The sequence below is a fragment of the Hypanus sabinus genome, chromosome 6 (assembly GCF_030144855.1).
Source record: "Hypanus sabinus isolate sHypSab1 chromosome 6, sHypSab1.hap1, whole genome shotgun sequence".
Lineage (NCBI taxonomy): Eukaryota > Metazoa > Chordata > Chondrichthyes > Myliobatiformes > Dasyatidae > Hypanus > Hypanus sabinus.
The window spans coordinates 39,583,838-39,602,330 of record NC_082711.1 but is presented as its reverse complement, the minus strand read 5'-3'; the positions used below and the strand labels follow the sequence as shown (position 1 = coordinate 39,602,330).

At 40.6% G+C, this 18,493-nt stretch overlaps 1 protein-coding gene across 7 annotated transcripts in view; it reads right to left on the bottom strand.

Moving 5' to 3' along the window:
* Positions 1–18,493, bottom strand: part of nrp1a (neuropilin 1a) — a 189,275-nt gene that overhangs the window by 22,358 nt on the left and 148,424 nt on the right. For 6 of the 7 annotated variants that reach the window (XM_059971944.1, XM_059971946.1, XM_059971948.1 and 3 more), the window contains 3 exons: positions 18,050–18,194; positions 13,371–13,463; positions 10,715–10,771 (listed from right to left, as the gene is read on the bottom strand). In XM_059971944.1, coding sequence (XP_059827927.1) covers positions 10,715–10,771; positions 13,371–13,463; positions 18,050–18,194 — 295 coding nt within the window. The remainder of the gene's footprint in view (positions 1–10,714; positions 10,772–13,370; positions 13,464–18,049; positions 18,195–18,493) is intronic. The other variant, XM_059971945.1, reaches the window with a different exon arrangement.

Below are 18,493 nucleotides of genomic sequence, written 5' to 3'. Positions count from 1 at the left end.
TGAACTTAAAATAAATAGGAGAGCATCCCTTCAACCTGCTGCAGCCTTAGGTCCCACATCATCAGGTTCAGGAACAGTTATTACCCTTTAACCATGAGGCTCCTGATGGATAACTTCACTTAACACAGCACTGAACTGATTCCACAACCTATGAACTCACTTTCAAAGACTTTACAACTCATGTTCTCAGTATTATTTATTTAGTTATTTATTTTTTTATGTTTCTTTTTTGTATTTGCAGTTTGTCTTCTTTTGCACATTTGTTTTTTTATCAGTCTTTATGTGTAGTTTTTCATTGATTCTATTGTAGTTCTTTGTTCTATTGCAAATGTCCACAAGAATATGAATCTCAGGGAGAATATGGTTGCATGCAGCATACATACTTTGTATACCTATGTATTATTGGGTGAGAATACATATTTCATATCACGTAAATAGAAACTCCACAAGCTTCTCAATGGTTTGATTTTGAGACCCTTGCACAGGTTGCTGGTTTTGTATGTAGCCTGAAAACAATGCATGATGCCAGCAGATACAGACTCCAGGTAGAGTCAGTGGTGAGGAAAGCAAATGCAACGTTAGCATTCATTTCAAGAGGTCTAGAATATAAGAGCAGGGATGTGATGCTGGGGCTTTATAAGGCACTGGTGATGCCTCACCTTGAGTACTGTGAACAGTTTTGAGCTTCTTATCTAAAAAATGACGTGCCGGCATTGAAGAGGGTTCAGAAGAGGTTCACAAGGATGATGCTGGGAATGAAAGTGTTATCATATGCAGAACGTATGATGGTTCTGGGTCTGTACTCGCAAGGATTTAGAAAGATGAGGGAATTCTCAACCTTTCAAATGTTGAAAGGCCTAAGCAGAGTAGATGTGGAAAGGATGTTTCCCATGGTGGGAGAGTCTAGGATAAGTGAGCATAGCCTCATGATAGAGGGGAACCCACTTAAAACAGAGATGAGGAGAAATTTCTTTGGTCAAATGGTGGTGAATTTGTGGAATTTATTACCACAGGTAGCTGTGGAGCCAGTTCGTTGGACGTATTTAAGGCAAAGCTTGATAGATTCTTGATAGGACACGGCATCAAAGGTTAGAGGGGGAAGGCTGGGGTAGTGGGGTTGAGGGGGGGGGAAAGGATCAGCCATGGCGAAGCACACTTGATGGGCCAAATGGCTTAATTCTGCTCCTAAGTCTTATGGTCTTATAAAATAGCCAATGTTGCTGAGTTTATAATGTTTACAGCATTAGTGATCATAGTGCTATATTCCATTTGTACTTGCATATATATGTATAGGGAGGATGTAACATCTATGCTATTGGAAAAACAATTATCTTATTGGTAAGATATTCATATGATTGCTCTGTGGTGGAAGCAGAGAACCATAATAACTATTGCCACCTTCCTCATAAATAGGGCAGAGAAATGTCAGCAAACCTGTTAAATGTGTTTGCTAGTTATCAGAGATGATAATTTCTAAACGTATATTTTCTGCTGCAAGGAAAATTTTTTGACACCCTTAATTATAACTGTCAGCAACATGTTGAAGGAAATTTCAATGAAAATTTCAATGTACAATGCCTACCAGGTGCAGGTTTTTTCTTCCCCAAATGCACTGAGAATTGCATGTACCTTGTTATAAATTTTCAAATTAACAGTATCGCTCATCCGTGTCCTTGGGGAAAATGTCATGGCTTGTCTCTTAGACACTAGGGGGCAACGATGAGCTGGAATCCAGTCAGAACTAGTTGTTTCTGAGGATTGTGAGTTGACTGGGGGCTTTGCTAGTGCATTTCAGTAAGCAATTGCTTCCCTATCTAAAACAAGCAGATAGACATATGGGAGAGGCTACTTTGCATTACTGTTGAGTATTGCTTACTGGAATTTGAATGTGCCGGGAGTGATACTTTAATCTCACCAACCACACAGTTGATGCTTCCGGCACAACAGTGACAAGTGGCAAAATTTTTTAAAAAAGAAAATTTCATGGCTTAGAAAATTAACTCCTCAAAGGGAGCGATGCACTGACTTGCAGCTAATCAGATATTTCAGAAGTGTGGCTCACACAAAGCACGTATTCAGTAGTTGGATTAAACTGGCATAAAGTCTTGACCAAGCCCTGACTTGTGGGTTGAAGAACTATTATTTGTTCACATTGAACTGCTCTGAAGATACTTCCCACTATGAGAGGGCAGGGGAGGGTCAATCATTACCCTTAAACCTGGCAAAAAAAAAGTGCCTGCTTAATGGTCAGGTTGCTAGAGCTCTTGTGTTGTAAGCCAGAAAATCAAAGGCTTAGTACCCCAGGAACTCCCAGTACAGGAGTCTAAGTTCTGGTGTTAAAAGAGCAGTGCATGGGGCTGCCATTTTGCACAAGATGCCAGGAGATCTAGAAACACAGTGGTCAGTGCAATGCTATTACAGCTCGGGCTGTTGGAATTCGGAGTTCAATTCCAGCGCTGTCTGTGAGGAGTTGTCCCTGTGACTGTGTGAGTTTCCTCCAGGTGCTCTGGTTTCTACCCACAGTCTAAAGATGTACCAGTTATTAGCTTAACTGGTCATTGTAAATTGTCCTGTGATTAGGCTAGTCAGGGGTTCCTGGGCGGTGCAGCCTATTCCGTGCTGTTCCTCGATAAATATATAAACCTAGGAGCAGAATTAGGCCATTCAGCCCATCCACTCTGCACTGCCATTCCATCATGGCTGATTTAGTAATAAATAAGTGGGTTGCTGGTTGGCACAGCTCTTTGGACCGGAAGGGCCCATTCAACCTGTATCTCTAAACAAAATAAGTAAACAAACAGCGGAGGAGTTAAAATATTTAACCCTCAGTTAAAACAGACTAGCTGATTAATGTCAATTGCTGCATTTTGGAGCTTGTTGTGCATAAATTGGCTGCTCATTTCCTATGTTGCTGAAGTGACCATACCATAAAAGTACAACACAAGCTGCAAAGCCTCTAAAACTGTCCTGAACTTGACAAAGGAGTTACATAGATGGAAATCTTTCCTCGTCACTTTCATACGATTTGCAATCTGCAGACATCCAGATTTGGATATATTTATCACAGGTACATTGAAACATACTGGCACTTAATCCTCTTTAAGTCTTTGATTTTGGATATGCTATTTCAAAAGCTTACGAGAAGTCTGTCTATCGCCATTTTGCCTATTTTGTAGACAATGGCAGGACTGTAACTGTGTTCAAACACATAGTTGCTTTAAAATGTAAGGACTGGCAGACGATCAGATCAGTGTGCGTGCAGCGGCTGCTTGCCCGGCTTTCAGTGTGACAGCAGTGGTTGTATTTTGCAGTTGGTAGTAATTCCAAGAACGACGCCAAAACTCCCTCAAGGCACACTGATGTCCCTTTAATGACCCAGACTCACTTAGGGTTGGGGACAGTTCACGAGCTATCGAGCACATTCTCACTTACTAGCTTATAGGAATTAATGAACCCTTGCATTCCAAAGGGGTTACTGCTGGGGTTTCCATGGACAAACACACTTTGGCACCACGTTCGGGTTATGTGACAATGGTAACAATGGAATGTGCTGATTTACAGTTTCTCTGTCTGAATACACACTAAGTTATTCAAAGGTCATTATTATTAATACTGCACATTACAATCTTATCTGATGTGTGGTACAGTCTGTACACATCCTTTAATAAGCTTTCTCAATAGCTGGATGAGAAAGCGTAACCATCAGCCCAGTCCCTAACGGGCTCAGACACTGCAGAACAAATGCAACAACTGGGTTTACAACATTTTCCAAATAACCAGAGGGGCATTAACTTATTAAATGGGATTAAATTGGTCAAAGGATCTTAGAAGTTAATGTTACAACACAAACACAAACCTGCAATGTCTGTAAACGCATAATGCACAAAGCAGCTGATTGCAACTCTCTGTGGGGACTCGTTTTAAGAATGAAACTCACTGTGGCTTCTCCGCTGAGAGAAATAATGTGGGTACATCTCAAAAGTACATCTGTCTGTTGGGCACCCTTCTTTACACTTAAGGGAGTGAAAATTAGCATTCTCTTCCCTTTGCCTTCTTTGTTAAAACATACTTGTACTTGGCCACTGATGCTTGTGCTGTGAATTTGGGAGAGTTACTTAGTCCCCAGACCTCTGCTGTCTTTTCATAATCGTGCACAGTTGGTTGCTCAGCTTCAACTAAAATTCCAACCACTTTTTAAAGGCCATGTATGGGACCAATTTTCACCTTTTCCCAGGGAATATGTTGTCAGATAACAGGACCTTGCTGGGTAAAAACTAAAGTCTGGATAGATTCCTTCAATTATTAATATTTGGATACTGAGACTGCATAATATTGTATACATAGTCTGCAGTTTTAAAGGCTTTATAGTATTTTTATGTAAATGCCGTCAAAATTGCTAATCATCTTGGAAGCTGCTATTAATCTTGTCAAAGGAGGACTGTCCTAATTTTTCTAATTAGTCTTCATTTGAAGTCCCTCTTTGTTATAATATCCTGTTAAGCTTCCTCCATATTCTTTCTAAGGTCTTTTTTTTAATCTTTCCTGAGCTATTCTGCCTGAAGTTATCTACAACACTCCAGTACCAATAAGGCTTAACCAGTGATGTCTAAATTCTAACACACTTTGGTTTTCATTTCTATGTTTCTATGTCATTCTTGGTAAGTGAAATGTCATTATCTACTTAATCTTGAACCACTCACCTCATAGAAGAAAGGCAAGCTCCCACTGGTGATCTAATCACAATGCCATTGCATTAATGAAAAGTGAAGGGCTATGTGGGAGGGAAGGGTGAGATTGAGCTTGGGATAGATTAAAGGATCGGCACAATATCGTGGGCTGAAAGGCCTGTAATGCATTTTGCTGTTCTATGTTCTGTATTCTATGCATTGTCAGCTGGTTGTATTTAGTCTGCAATTATACTGGAGTTGATTGTCTAGTTACACCCTGAAAATTGGCGAGCAAGTCTAATGGGAAGCAAACACTTCTTAACCATATAACCATATATTAATTACAGCACGGAAACAGGACATCTTGGCCCTTCTAGTCCGTGCCGAACGCTTACTCTCACCTAGTCCCACCAACACGCACTCAGCCCATAACCTTCCATTCCTTTCCTGTCCATATACCTATCCAATTTTACTTTAAATGACGATACCGAATCTGCTTCTACCACTTCTACTGGAAGCTCATTCCACACAACTACCACTCTCTGAGTAAAGAAGTTCCCCCTTGTGTTACCCCTAAACTTTTGCCCCTTAACTCTCAACTCATGTCCTCTTGTTTGAATCTCCCCCACTCACAATGGAAAAAGCCTATCCACGTCAACTCTATCCCCCTCATAATTTTAAATACCTCTATCAAGACCCCCCTCAACCTTCTACGCTCCAAAGAATAAAGACCTAACTTGTTCAACCTTTCTCTGTAACTTAGGTGCTGAAACCCAGGTAACATTCTAGTAAATCTCCTCTGTACTCTCTCTATTTTGTTGACATCTTTCCTATAATTCGGTGACCAGAACTGTACACAGTACTCCAAATTCGGCCTCACCAATGCCTTGTACAATTTTAACATTACATCCCAACTCCTATATCAATGCTCTGATTTATAAAGGCCAGCATACCAAAAGCTTTCTTCACCACCCTATCCACATGAGATTCCACCTTCAGGGAACTATGCACCTACGCACTTCTTAAATATTATCCAAAGTTTCAAGTATCTTACACAGTGAATATATAATAATGCAAATGATTTGAGAGTCATCTATGACCTATATAGATTGGCATTGGCAAAACCAAGTCACTTATTTGATGATTATTTCATAACCCGGAACCCATTACTTAGGTGTATAAGATGATGAGAGGCATTGATCGTGTGGATAGTCAGAGGCTACTTCCCAGGGCTGAAATGGTTGTCACAAGAGGACAAAGGTTTAAGGTGTTGGAGAGTAAGTATAGAGGAGATGTCAGGAGTAAGTTTTTTACTCAGATAGTGGTGAGTGCGTGGAATGGGCTGCCAGAAACAGTGGTGGAGGCAGATACGATAGGGTCTTTTAAGAGACTTTTGGATAGGTACATGGAGCTTAGAAAAATAGAGGGCTATGGGTAAACCTCATAATTTCTAAGGTAGGGACATGTTCGACACAACTTTGTGGGCCAAAGGGCCTGTATTGTGCTATAGGTTTTCTATGATTCTACGTTTCTAAACTTCAAGGCAGTATGAAGGCCACTGGTACTGAAGAAATTTAGAGAAATTATTCCAGAGTTGGAGGACCTTAATTACTTGGATCTACTGGGGTCACACTCATTGGGACAGTGGAAGATCTGATAGAGGTATTAAAATCATAAGGAAAAAAGTCTTTTTTTTATGAACGTGTATTTAAAATTCAGTGTACAGAGGTGAAGACAGATTAAATTGTGGCAGATTAAACTGAATGGACTGCACCTGTATTGCAATTTTTCTGTGATCCCATGATTCAGATTATTGATTCCATTTATGCCCTAGGCTTTGGTTCTGGCGCTATTTGTACATAAATTCCACCATATTTTCCTCCCTCTATGTTTGGGGTAAATTAACTTCTGTAGGAAGCAGGACCCATATGCTCATGACTAGGTTTTTCAGACCATTGAACATGCTTCCCCATTTTGCTAATGTAAACAAAAGATAGTTGAACAGGTACATGGACAGGGAAGGTATGAAGAGATATAGGTCATATCCAGCTTGGCCAGTATGGATCAATTGGACCAAAGGGCCTATCTTTGTGCTGCAAGACTCTGTGACTCCATTACTCTATATTGCATGGTAATCAGGAAAATAGCCTGTCTTTACCACCAAAAAACTCACACATTCTATTTGCAAAATGTCTGGGGTTTGCTAATGAAAAGAACTAGTCCAAAACAGCAGAAAGAACCTCAAAAATGAAATGTTAATATCTATATTACATTTTTCCAATCAACTAATTCTCTGCTCAGTGCTTGAGAAGACGATTCCCTAATAAAAGGGGCATTGGATTTGAACAATAGCATGTGAGGTTTACAGTTTGCAGTCATCTGGAATTTTTGCATCAGAAAATAAAAGAAGGCAAGGCTTCAGTTGTGCGTGCCATGGTGAAAATTAAACTGTGCTTTCTGGAAACCTCCTACCTACCAAATTGGCGGCGTTTGTTCTATTAGCACCATTGTGTTACCAGTCCTCTCCACAAAAACAATTTGCACAAAGGCACACACATACTGTCTCTAATAGCAGGTTTCCAACAGAGGGAGGCTGTCTAATAAAATGAGATTGAGGCATCACACAGCTCTAAATGAATGGAACAGTATTGAAAAGATTTACGGCTTGGAGAAACGTGGTACTGCATTGTTGAAGACGGCAATGTTAAAACAAGTACATTTATCAGTTGAATCAGTGAAGTCAGATTGAGTTTTTTTACATTCAGATAATATGGAAAACCAGTGCAATAAATTGATCTGAATACTTTCATACTCTTATGTGAAGATGGTTGAGGGTCTTAATCATTTTCATTCTAAACAAAAATAGATTAAGGGATCCTTTTACTTGGCTGTGATTACACTTAGCATTCAAGAAGTTATAATATTGAGCCAGAATGGGAAAACGGTGCAGAGATAAGATTTGTGACAAGCACTCCTTGTCACAAAGCAGACAGGGGCAGCAGCTCATTGTGAAGTGCATTCCTCTGAGCCTTCTACCATTACTGTGTCAATGTTTACTTTTTACCCCCAGCTCACCTATGGACCCTTTTCCAGACCTTTGGAAAAAAACGTTCCAACTGGGCTGGATCAAATTACTGGCTGCATTCCATGGTGTGGGTTAGAAACGTGAGCACCACACACTGTGAAAGGTGCTGAAAGAGGAGTTTGCGTAAATTATACAAAACAGGAAGGAAACACAGGCAAACTCATAGCCTGCAGTGGACAGTATAACACAACACTGCCTGTGATGTGATGCGTCTTGGCCCTGGATACCTCACCTATATTACATACTAAGCTATATCCAAGCTGTGTTTGGCTTTGTGATATTACAAGATGCTCTTAAGTGAAGCACTGTTTTAGGTGATAGAACTAGAGCTCTGAAAATATGAAGGTCAAATTGGTTTCTGAGCTATCTCAGGACTAAGTTTGAGACCCGAGTCTGGATGATGTTCGGAAATAGTTGGGGATGTTGTAATGATTTATAGAAGAAAATTGAAAAAAAATGCCTTTTTAATTTAACAATTGGAAATGGTCATCAGGGATAATGGATTTCCATATTAAACTGCAGCTGTCTACAATATTTCTGGTGTTGATCAGTAAACAATTACTTTAGTCCCATTTGCTCCTTCACCATTGCAATTTTTCTGCGAGATTACGGGTGATAACGCTAACACTAGCTCAGCAAATTGTGTGATAGACAAATAGAGACTTGGTCATTTGCTTTTCACTGAGCAGTTATAAAAAAAATCACTCTTTTCCTTTCAGTTGCAAGAGGTGAAGCTGTCTCATCACTTTAAGTCAATGTAAAAATGTACCCCAGCTCCTACTGAGGCTCAAGGAGATCTGTTAAATCATGTCCCTGCTCTTAATGTGCTGCCCTAAAATCCCTTGAGGCTTTCGCCGTCAATGTAACTGATGTAATAGCCACACAGATAGGAGGTGACATTCTCAGCCTCCCAACTCAGTTCACCTCTGGGCACATTTGCTTGGTTCCCTGGTGGCAGTCTGCCTGAAGAACGCTGTCCGACTGAGCTGTCCACAGTTCCTCATGGACTAGTGGTTCCTTTCAGATGAAGAACTCGCAACTATTTGTCGTACTCTTCCCCTGTCAAAATGATCTAAAGGCCTGATCATTGCGCAAAGAGTTGTACATTATGTTTGTTTTGAAAAACAAAATCTTACTGGCATGAGCTGTTGCAAAGGCATTGAGTGTACTTCTGGCTTTGCGCTAGCTGGGTCACATATGGTGCTGGAGTTGGTGGAGGCTCACCACCACCATCTCCAAGGGCAATTGGGGATGGCCAGTAAATGCTGACCTTGCCAGCACTGCCCTCAAGCCATTAAATTCAGTAAAGAAGATCTGCATGCTGACAGCCTGTGAGGTGAGCACAACACAAAGGAAACCTGACAGCATTGAGTGTATCTTGATCTTTTTTAAATTCAGTGGAATAAAATCACAGACGTATATTCTGCTAGAGAAACTATTTGCTGCATGCAAAAGTTACTTAAATATCTTTAAGAAATGCCAACTGTGCACATAAATAGAAGTATTGAAATTCATAGTGGCTTTGCTATCAACCACAGCTTCTGTGAAGCGCAATTCTTTTTTTAATTCCTCCTTTACCTCTCACTCTCTTGCCCAATTTTGCAATATCAGGCAATAAGAATTAATATATTTTTTGGCCATTGTGGATATATCAGACCCAATACTACAGACAGCTTTATACTGATAAGTGATGTAAACAAAAAACTAGGAGCTTGCTAGTTGGATATGTTTGTGAATCATTTAATTAAAATTACTTTCAGTATTAAACATTATGGATTTTCAGTTTCTTTGTAAAGTAAGCCACATTTCATAGAGCGAATGTGACTTAAAGTCTGCACATTTCATGGATTTAAGTGTGTCAATTGGTAGTTTGCTGGGAGTCTAACATTCTACAATTTGATAGAGAAGATCTATTTCCATGGCATAAGAAGTGAAGATTTAGTTTTCCATAATTTTTCTGCTAGAAACCTGATTTTGAATGAGTGAAAGCCACACATAATGTTTTATTAGTCGGTTTGAGACTCCACCAGGAGTTAACTGTAACTATGGTGACGGGAATGTCATTACTCCATCACAATAGTATCATAGGTCTGCTGCGCCTTCCAATAATGGACCTATGAAACTAAGTCAACAACCTGGCCTTGCAGATATTGAACGACCTAGGTGGAGTGGACTCAGGGCAGATGTTTCCTATAGTGGGGAAATCTAGGACCAGAAGGAACATCCTTAGAATGGACGTCCCTTTGGAAAAGAGACGAGGAGGAACATCTTTAGTCAGAAGGTGGTGAATCCATGGAATTCATTTCCACAGGTGGCTGTGGAGGCCATCTCGTTGGGTATTTAAAGCTGAGGTTGAAGAGTTCTTGACTAGTAAGGGTATCAGAAGTTACTGGAGAAGGCAGAAGAATGGAGTTGAGAGGGATAATAAATCAGCCATGATGGAATGGTGGAGCAGAATCAATGGGCTGAATGGCCTTGTTCTACTCCTATTCTTAATGTCTTATGTTTTATGGTCTTGCAGTGATTGTTTCCTGAGGTCAAGCTAAAGTTCATTGTAAGGCTAAAGAAAGAGAACATTTCTCACCTGTTGACCTTTGCTGCATCTCCCCTTGCCAGTCCTTGATACTGACAGGGAATGGCCATTTCTGAAGTAATCGAATCTATACTCGATCAGGAGTGAATTTGCGCAGAGTCCTCCTGTTTTAATCTTTGCCAAATATCAATGAACACCTCACTTAATCATGTTTAACGGGCTTCCATCATATGTGAAGCTCAAAAGCATTTCACCTGCCAAACTCTGGGACCTAAACAGTTAAGATCAAAACCTCCTTCAGCCCTGAATACATTTTTAAGGACTGTCATTTCTATCTCTGACATTTTTCTACCATTAATTTACAAACATTTAAGAGTATGCTAAACTGTTTCTATTAACTGCAGTAACTCATCTACAGAGACTACATACCTGGGGAAAGTAACTCGGGTAACGTTGGTTCCTCTGTACTTACAGCAGTATGCCCACCTGTAAAACAGTTATAAGATCTCAAATCAGATGTAGAGCGTGTAAACGGTTCTGGAGCTATTACTTGTAGTCAAACTATGCAGCGATCCACTTCCTTTATGCAGAATCTCTTTCTCTGTGGATGTGGGTTCCAGATCACTATATCCACAATGATGAAAGGGGTTGAAGGTTACTCTGTTAGTAAATGTTAAAAGGTAATTGGGGAATGAATTCTGAGCTCTTGTACATTTCATTTAATTAGCAGTGAAGAGTACAATATCTCCAATGGATCAGAGGAACTTACTCTTTGTTTCTGCACATGAGCTAAGATGTGGGGGCTGCTGCCAGGGGAGGGAAGGAGTGACTGGGAGGTTAACACACATGAAATGCTGGGGGAGCTCAGCAGGTCAGGCAGCATCTATGGGAAGGAATAAAGAGCCGACATTTTGGGTTGAGACACTTCATCAGGACTGGAGAGGAAGGGGGTAGAAGTTGAAATGAGATGGGGATGCGTACGGAGTGCAAGCTGGAAGGTGATAGGTGAACCAGGTGAGGGGGATGTAGGTAGGTGGGAGTGAGGGATGAAGTGAGAAGCTGGGAGGTGCTAGGTGGAAAAGGTAAAGGGTTGAAGAGGAATGAATCTCACTGGAGAGGGGAATGGACCATGGGAGGAAGGAGAGGAGGAGGGGTCAAAGGTGAAAGTTATAGGGAGGTGAAGGGAAGAGATAAGGGGGAGCCAGAATGTGGAATGGAAGAAGGAAGGGCCAACCACCATTAAACTTTACAAGAAGAAGAAGAGGAGGAAAGGGAGAAGAGGAAAATGATCAGATCTAGAGAAATTGATGTTCACGTTGTCAGGGTAGAGGCTACCCAGACAGAATATGAGGTTTTGATTCTCTAGCCTAAGAGAGGTGCCAGCTTGTCGGTAGAAGAGGCCATGCACTGGCAGGCGGTCTTTCACAAAACAAAACCACTGTTTTGGAAACCGTTAGTGGCCTTAACTGACAAACTGAATTAGAGAAAAGGATTATAGCCAAAAAGGGATGGCTTTAAAACTCTTATCATTTACTTATTTTCCTACCTAATTTAAGGCACAGAAACAATAGTTCCAATCTTTTGTGTGCACGCATAACAACAATCTTGTAACTCCTGGTAAAGAATGCCACAGGGCTATTCGGACACGATGTACAGGGACCATTTCGCCGAGACTACATACTCCCTTTGAATTGGCAGTGATCTATTTGAAGAATTTTGAACCAATCCCCTTGTTTCTACAAAGAACGGGTAACAGATTTATAAAGGTCTGACCCTTCTTTCGTCCATCTGTGACTTGCTAAAATAAATTCCTACAAAAGCAATATTTACCATAAGTGCAATTGCTGTGCAAACAGCTACAGATCACGGCTGTGCAAAGCTGAAGCAATGCCACCTTAAGCTGCTTCTACTGCTCGCTCTGGCGGCTGTGCAATGCTGCTGTTGGCCGCCAACAGACCCACGGGCCAAGTGATACCTTCAAAACCACTGCACTAAAGAATAAATCTCTCTCGTTCTCTGCCATGCTGCATTTCACAGACGAGCAGAGATTCCTACCCCACAGCAGGGAAACTGCAAAACATGCAAACAATTGTCAAATTATCGACAGACCAGGCTGCAGACCCCAAGCTATGACTGGAGGGGAACAATGCAGTACCAGCTAGTGTTCCTGCTATCATCCAAACCCCACCCTCTTCTAACACTCTGCCTGCGATGACAGTCATAACAAAACACACAGTTTGGAATTGATGCAGTGTATTTTAGGGTCATAAAATGAGAACAGATTGACATTAGAGTAACAAAGGTAAATCAGAGGGGATGGTCTCACAGGGTTGACGCTAGTGATTGCTGGAAGCACAAAGTAGAAAATTAATAGAGACGTGACACTTTTGTCAGGGTTAATTAAATACTGTACTCCAGACTGATTGAACGATGTCACCAAGCCGCATTACTTCTTCAGGCTTGTTTTGTAAAACCTATTTTATAGAAAACAAAGGTCTCCATGTCAAATGCAGGGTTTGACATCGGCAGTTAGATGAAAGGGCTGGGAAAAAAAAACATATTTTTGCCTTTCTTGCTAATGCTAAACACAAGGTAGAAACCTGGCAGCTGCTCGTGCTCACATATGCACATTCATTTTTGTGGACGTCATGACCACAACGGACAAAGTAGTCTGTCTCTGTCATCAGTTTCTATGATTGTATGAAGCAGCAGTGAGTTTAGCACCCATGTCCTTCTCCCATGAAATCCTCAGGCTCATTTGGATTGCGTGCTTTGACTACGTGTTAACATGACTGCAGAAACTGAGTTGCCCGTAAGGCTATGACAAGTGATTCAGTTTCAGTTTAATGCTGTGTATTTTTTATTCTAAGGCAGCGTTTCAGTGCCCAGTAAGGAATAATGAACACCATAACATTAGTCCCAATTAGCTGAAGGAAGGTGTTGATAGTGGCGGATTTGTAAGGATAAGCTGCACATATTGGATGATAGATGACTTGCTTTAGTGATTCTTGGCTCATTAGCAATATAGCACAAAGGAAATGAATGTGGAAGGTTAGTGATGGTGTTAGGAGGATGATTTAAGCACCTGTAAAGTCGAAGGCATCACCTGTTCCACTGTGGCAGTTTCCAAGCTCGTCGTCACACTCATCTGTGTCCATTGTTGGAGTAACCGTTGGGACTACAATTGAAAGATCAATGTATTAAGGACCTGCAGAACTCTCATGCATTTTAATATGTAAATAAAAACTATTAGGCACATTTAACACACCTTCTTCTCCCCTCCCCCGCCCCACTGATTCTCCTCGTTTAAGTGGAAACGATCTGCACGTGAGCCTTCAGGGTGAATACAGACAAGCTAGTAGATGAGAAGTCAGGCATCACCACACATCATGGCAAAATCCTCACCCGCTCTTTGTAATAGCACTCTTCAACAAGGATTGGTGCTGTCAAGCAGGGACAAGAACTATGGTATGCATCCTGCTGGAGGAGACCTACAACCACAATGCCCTGATGATTCAGCACTCCCACAAACTGGCTGTGAGTTTATGCCTCACCTTAGAGACTTAAGGATAAGCCATAGGCTGGCATTCTGGTGTGGTACTGGACTGTCATCTTCCAGTGAGATATCGCAGCAAAATGATCTCAAAAGTTCCTCACTAACTTGTTTTGCAGGGAAGCAGAGACATCCACACCAAAATTTAATTGGCAAAATATCATGTTACCTGTTCATTATATACTTCTGGAGTGGGGAAGCTTGCTGTGTGTCTCATGAAACTATTCCCGAGGACCCGTGGACGTGGAATAAGTGTAATTGGCAAAAGGTCCAACAATAGGAAGAGAAGCAAAAAAATCTCTTGCGGAGTGAGTAGTTAGAGGTAAGACTGCACCAAGTTCATTGCACAGGTTCATTTCAGACCCAACAAGCTGAAGAGTTCATGTTTCATTCTGCGATTCCCTAAAGCACCTTGCTGCTGGTTAGTTAACTAACTGGATCAGAAATCAAATCAAAAATCATCCTGATCTGCATGGGTCACTGGTTAACTCATCCACATTCATGGAGCCTGTCAATTACTTTTACTCAAAAAGGCTGTTATTTGGGTTAAAATCAAGTCTTTGGTAAATGCTCTATGTCCTTTTGGAGTCAAGGCCCTCATTATATTCCTGAATATATGGATGTCATTGGTGAGGATCAAGAAAGCAGCATTGGAAAACACTTCACACTTGAGCAGCTGCGTTGCACAAAGATGTTCTGGGGTATAAGACTGTTCAGTCTGGCAGACAGTTTTGATCGCTAGGGGTTAAATTGAACTTAGCTTTTGAAATGTCAAAAATACTGCCAGCATGATTTAGTAGATTTTAAAGATCTAGGTGGAACAAATCATATAGTAAAGAGTTAGAGTGAGTGCACTGCAATCATACTGTTACTTGATTGTTTAATCTGTTCATAATTGCCAATGTTAATATGCTCATTAAATGGGCCAATGAACTGTGCTTGGGCGACAGTTACGCTACTTCCCCAGTAGAACATGTTGCTACTAAAACTCTCTGACTCTGTCTCACTCGAATAGGTCTCCAAAGGAAAGAATCCTCCAGAGGCCTGAATTATACAATTATTTCAGTGATGCGAAGCTCAGTGTGGTGGGCATAGATACTGAGGGCCCAGCTCACGCAGGGGTGTGTTCTGATATCAACTTGGGTTAAAAGTATGAAAAATAATGGTAAGTAATCTGTAGGTTTAACAGCTACAATGACTGTGTTGAGCCATAAATATTGGTGGCTGCTCCAGTCTATCAAAACACAGATCGAAAGGATACAGGCATTCAGCTGCTGACCTATTTTATTGTGTTAAAATAAGAAGGCAGGAAGTATTGACAGCTAGAATAACAGTACCTGATCTTTTTTTTTGTCTCAATTATTACAAGCTGGAGAAGTAATCTGAATACTCGAAGAGCTCGTATTTAATTTTGGTCTCATTGAAGTTGAATTTAAGATCAGCACTGGGAGTTGAACTTTTAAATGTCACTAAATGTTACCATGTTCGCACATTATTTCAAACTAGATTAGTAAGGCAAAATTAGGTAACTGAATGCCGCAAGGACAAAACATCAGAATTCCTCTTCTGCCTGCCCCACTCTGCAAAAGAGAGCGCTGAAATTCATTTAGCATTGTCTTTATATAATCTAGATAGTAAATGTGTTGGAAAATACTTAGACAGATATTTTTGTTGCAATGAAACAGCCTAACCCCAAAACTAGATTCAGATAAGTGACAAGCGGTTACACATGTGTCAGCAACAGCACTGCACACGTGAGTGTACACATTAACCAAACTTTTCAACATGCTGATTAAGGAATTGAAGAAGGCACCTTACAATCCTGCTTTGAAAGCCAGTTAGGGAACAAAGACCAGATTCCATGCCTCATCAATGAAAAATAAATAAAAGCACTCTTCTTCATCAACTTATGCTTCAATCTGCTTTAATGGAAATATTATTTAAATACATTTTGCAATCATATTGCTTAAATAATGAATTTTCAAGGAAATGTATATAGTTTGGTCAGATCAATTGTGAAATACAATCTACTAAAGGGTACCACTTTTAGGTAGAACAATCACAACTTGATGGTACAGTGCAATTTTAATCGGGGAGTTATACTGTATTTGACCTCAATGCCTCAGCTCCTCTGCCTCCCACCTTTGATGCCCAACTGACCCTACAGTGCAGTGGGATCTTTCAATACCCATGAGAAAGGACAAAATATGGGTTTACCAACTGATCTGACAAATGGTACATTCCTACATTGCAACAGCCCTTCAGAACCGCATTGTCAGCCCAGCCTGAAGCTGCAATGCAAGCTAAGTAACCACTTGCTAAATAAACGCTGACATTATTGAAAAGGTTATAAATATTCAATTACAATGATGAGGAGAAGATCAAAGAAAGTCTAATTCAGAAAAGCTTAAGTCTAAGCGACACACACAAAATGCTGGTGGAACGCAGCATCTATAGGAAGCAGTACAGTCGACTTTTCAGGCGAGACCCTTCGTCAGGACTAACTGAAAGGAAAGATAGCAAGAGATTTGGAAGTGGGGGGGGGAATGCGAAATGATAGGAGAAGACCGGAGGGGATGGGGTGAAGCTAAGAGCTGGGAAGGTGATTGGCAAAAGGGATGCAGAGCTGGAGAAGGGAAAGGATCATGGGACGGGAGGACTAGGGAGAAACAAGGGGGAGGGGAACACCAGAGTGAGATGGAGAACAGGCAGAGTGATGGGCAGAGAGAGCTAAAAAAGGGGAGGGGGAAAATAAATAAATCAGGGATGGGGTCAGAAGGGGAGGAGGGGCATTCATGGAAGTTAGAGAAGTCAGTGTTCATACCATCAGGTTGGAGGCTACCCAGACGGTATATAAGGTGTTGTTCCTCCAACCCGTCCCATTATCCTTTCCCTTCTCCAGCTCTGTATCCCTTTTGCCAATCACCTTTTCAGCTCCTGGCTTCATCCCACTCCCTCCAGTCTTCTCCTATCATTTCGCATTTCCCCCTCCTACTTTCAAATCTTTTACTATCTTTCCCTTCAGTTAGTCCTGACGAAGGGCCTCGGCCCGAAACGTCGACTGTAGTTCTTCCTATAGATGCTGCCTGGCCTGCTGCGTTCCACCAGCATTTTGTGTGTGTTGCTTGAATTTCCAGCATCTGCAGATTTCCTCGTGTAGCTTAAGTCTAAGATTTAATCTTCTGATTGGTGAAGTGAAAGAAGAAAATGCAAAATCATAGTCTTTCCCAGGCAAATCTGGACAAGTTCGGGAAGTTACAATTATTGGAAGCACACATAGGTGTGCCCTCATTATTACACTGTATTGGTGTGGACACGTTCATAAGTACACAATATCTCTTTTCAGTAGATCATATGTTGAGAGATAGCGGTGAGTATGTGAACACCTTTAAGAATGAAGAAGTGGCCTCCTACAGAGGAGTGCAGCACCAATACATCTACCCTGATCATTTTAAATATAAGCATCTAACATCAGATTTGGAGAGCATCACATTATCACTCAACAACAGGGAAGAGGAACACAAAATAGATATAAATATTGCTATTTCTCTTGATGGGTAAATTCAATTTGTGAGTCACAAAGACTTTTCTGTGGTTAAACACATCAGCAGCAAGGAGTCTAATGGTATGAGATCACATTCCTATTTTAATGGGGGCATTAACCTGCTTAGTTCAAACCCATTATTGTTAAAATAAGTGTTAAAAGAATTGCATGCCTTTTTATGTTAAATGAAATTTTATCCCATCACGCACAAGTAGTAGGGGTAAAATGTTCATTTGCTCTCAGGAAATAGATATTTTTACATTGGTTTTAACTGGATCATGTGCTGTACTACATTGTAAATTATTATAGTTTTAAAAGTCACAGACATTTTGTAACTAAGCCAGACGTTGGTTTTCAAATATCCTCTAGTCTATTTATAAGGTTATATGGCTGCTCGTATAGCAATGTTGTAACCACTGAGATACGTGTCGTCTGCACTAACTGAAGGAACACTTACACTGGTGAATGAAGAAGACAGATTGCAAAGCTTCAGCTCTTGCTGACACTCAAAAAATATTCAATGAAGATTTAACAGCAAGTGGAAGCTTTGATCTCAGTTATTTTGTCTTTTTTCAATCTTCCACCTCCCTTCCAGGGCTATTACTACATTTGTTAGATACAGTACTCCAATCAGTGAAGACATAGATCATTTTAAAACATACATTACCTTCGATTTCACATCCCAACAATTCCATGCGTAGTCCCAACCCAGCAGGCGTTGCTCGCTCAGGGTAGACACGAATGTATCTTGTGAAAAGTCGTTCAAACTTCCGAATTTCTGGTGTATCATAGTTGGTATTTCCTTCAAATATCTAGACAATATGGAAAAAATAGTCAGATGTTAGTTGAATCCATTAACAGAAATGCACACCAGAGGAAAAAAAATGCTCATTCCTTAAACTAAGTTTAATTTGTGTATCCATAATATGCAATCGATTTTCACAGCCCAGCGACATTTGTAATTATAAAATTGATCCTGAAAATTCAAAATTTGACAGTAGAATCCTAACTGGAATTATGTACAATAAGTCTAGGAATGTATATTAATTCAGTAGAATTATTTGAAAGTTTTCATGGCTATTACCCAATAATAATAATAAATAATAAATCA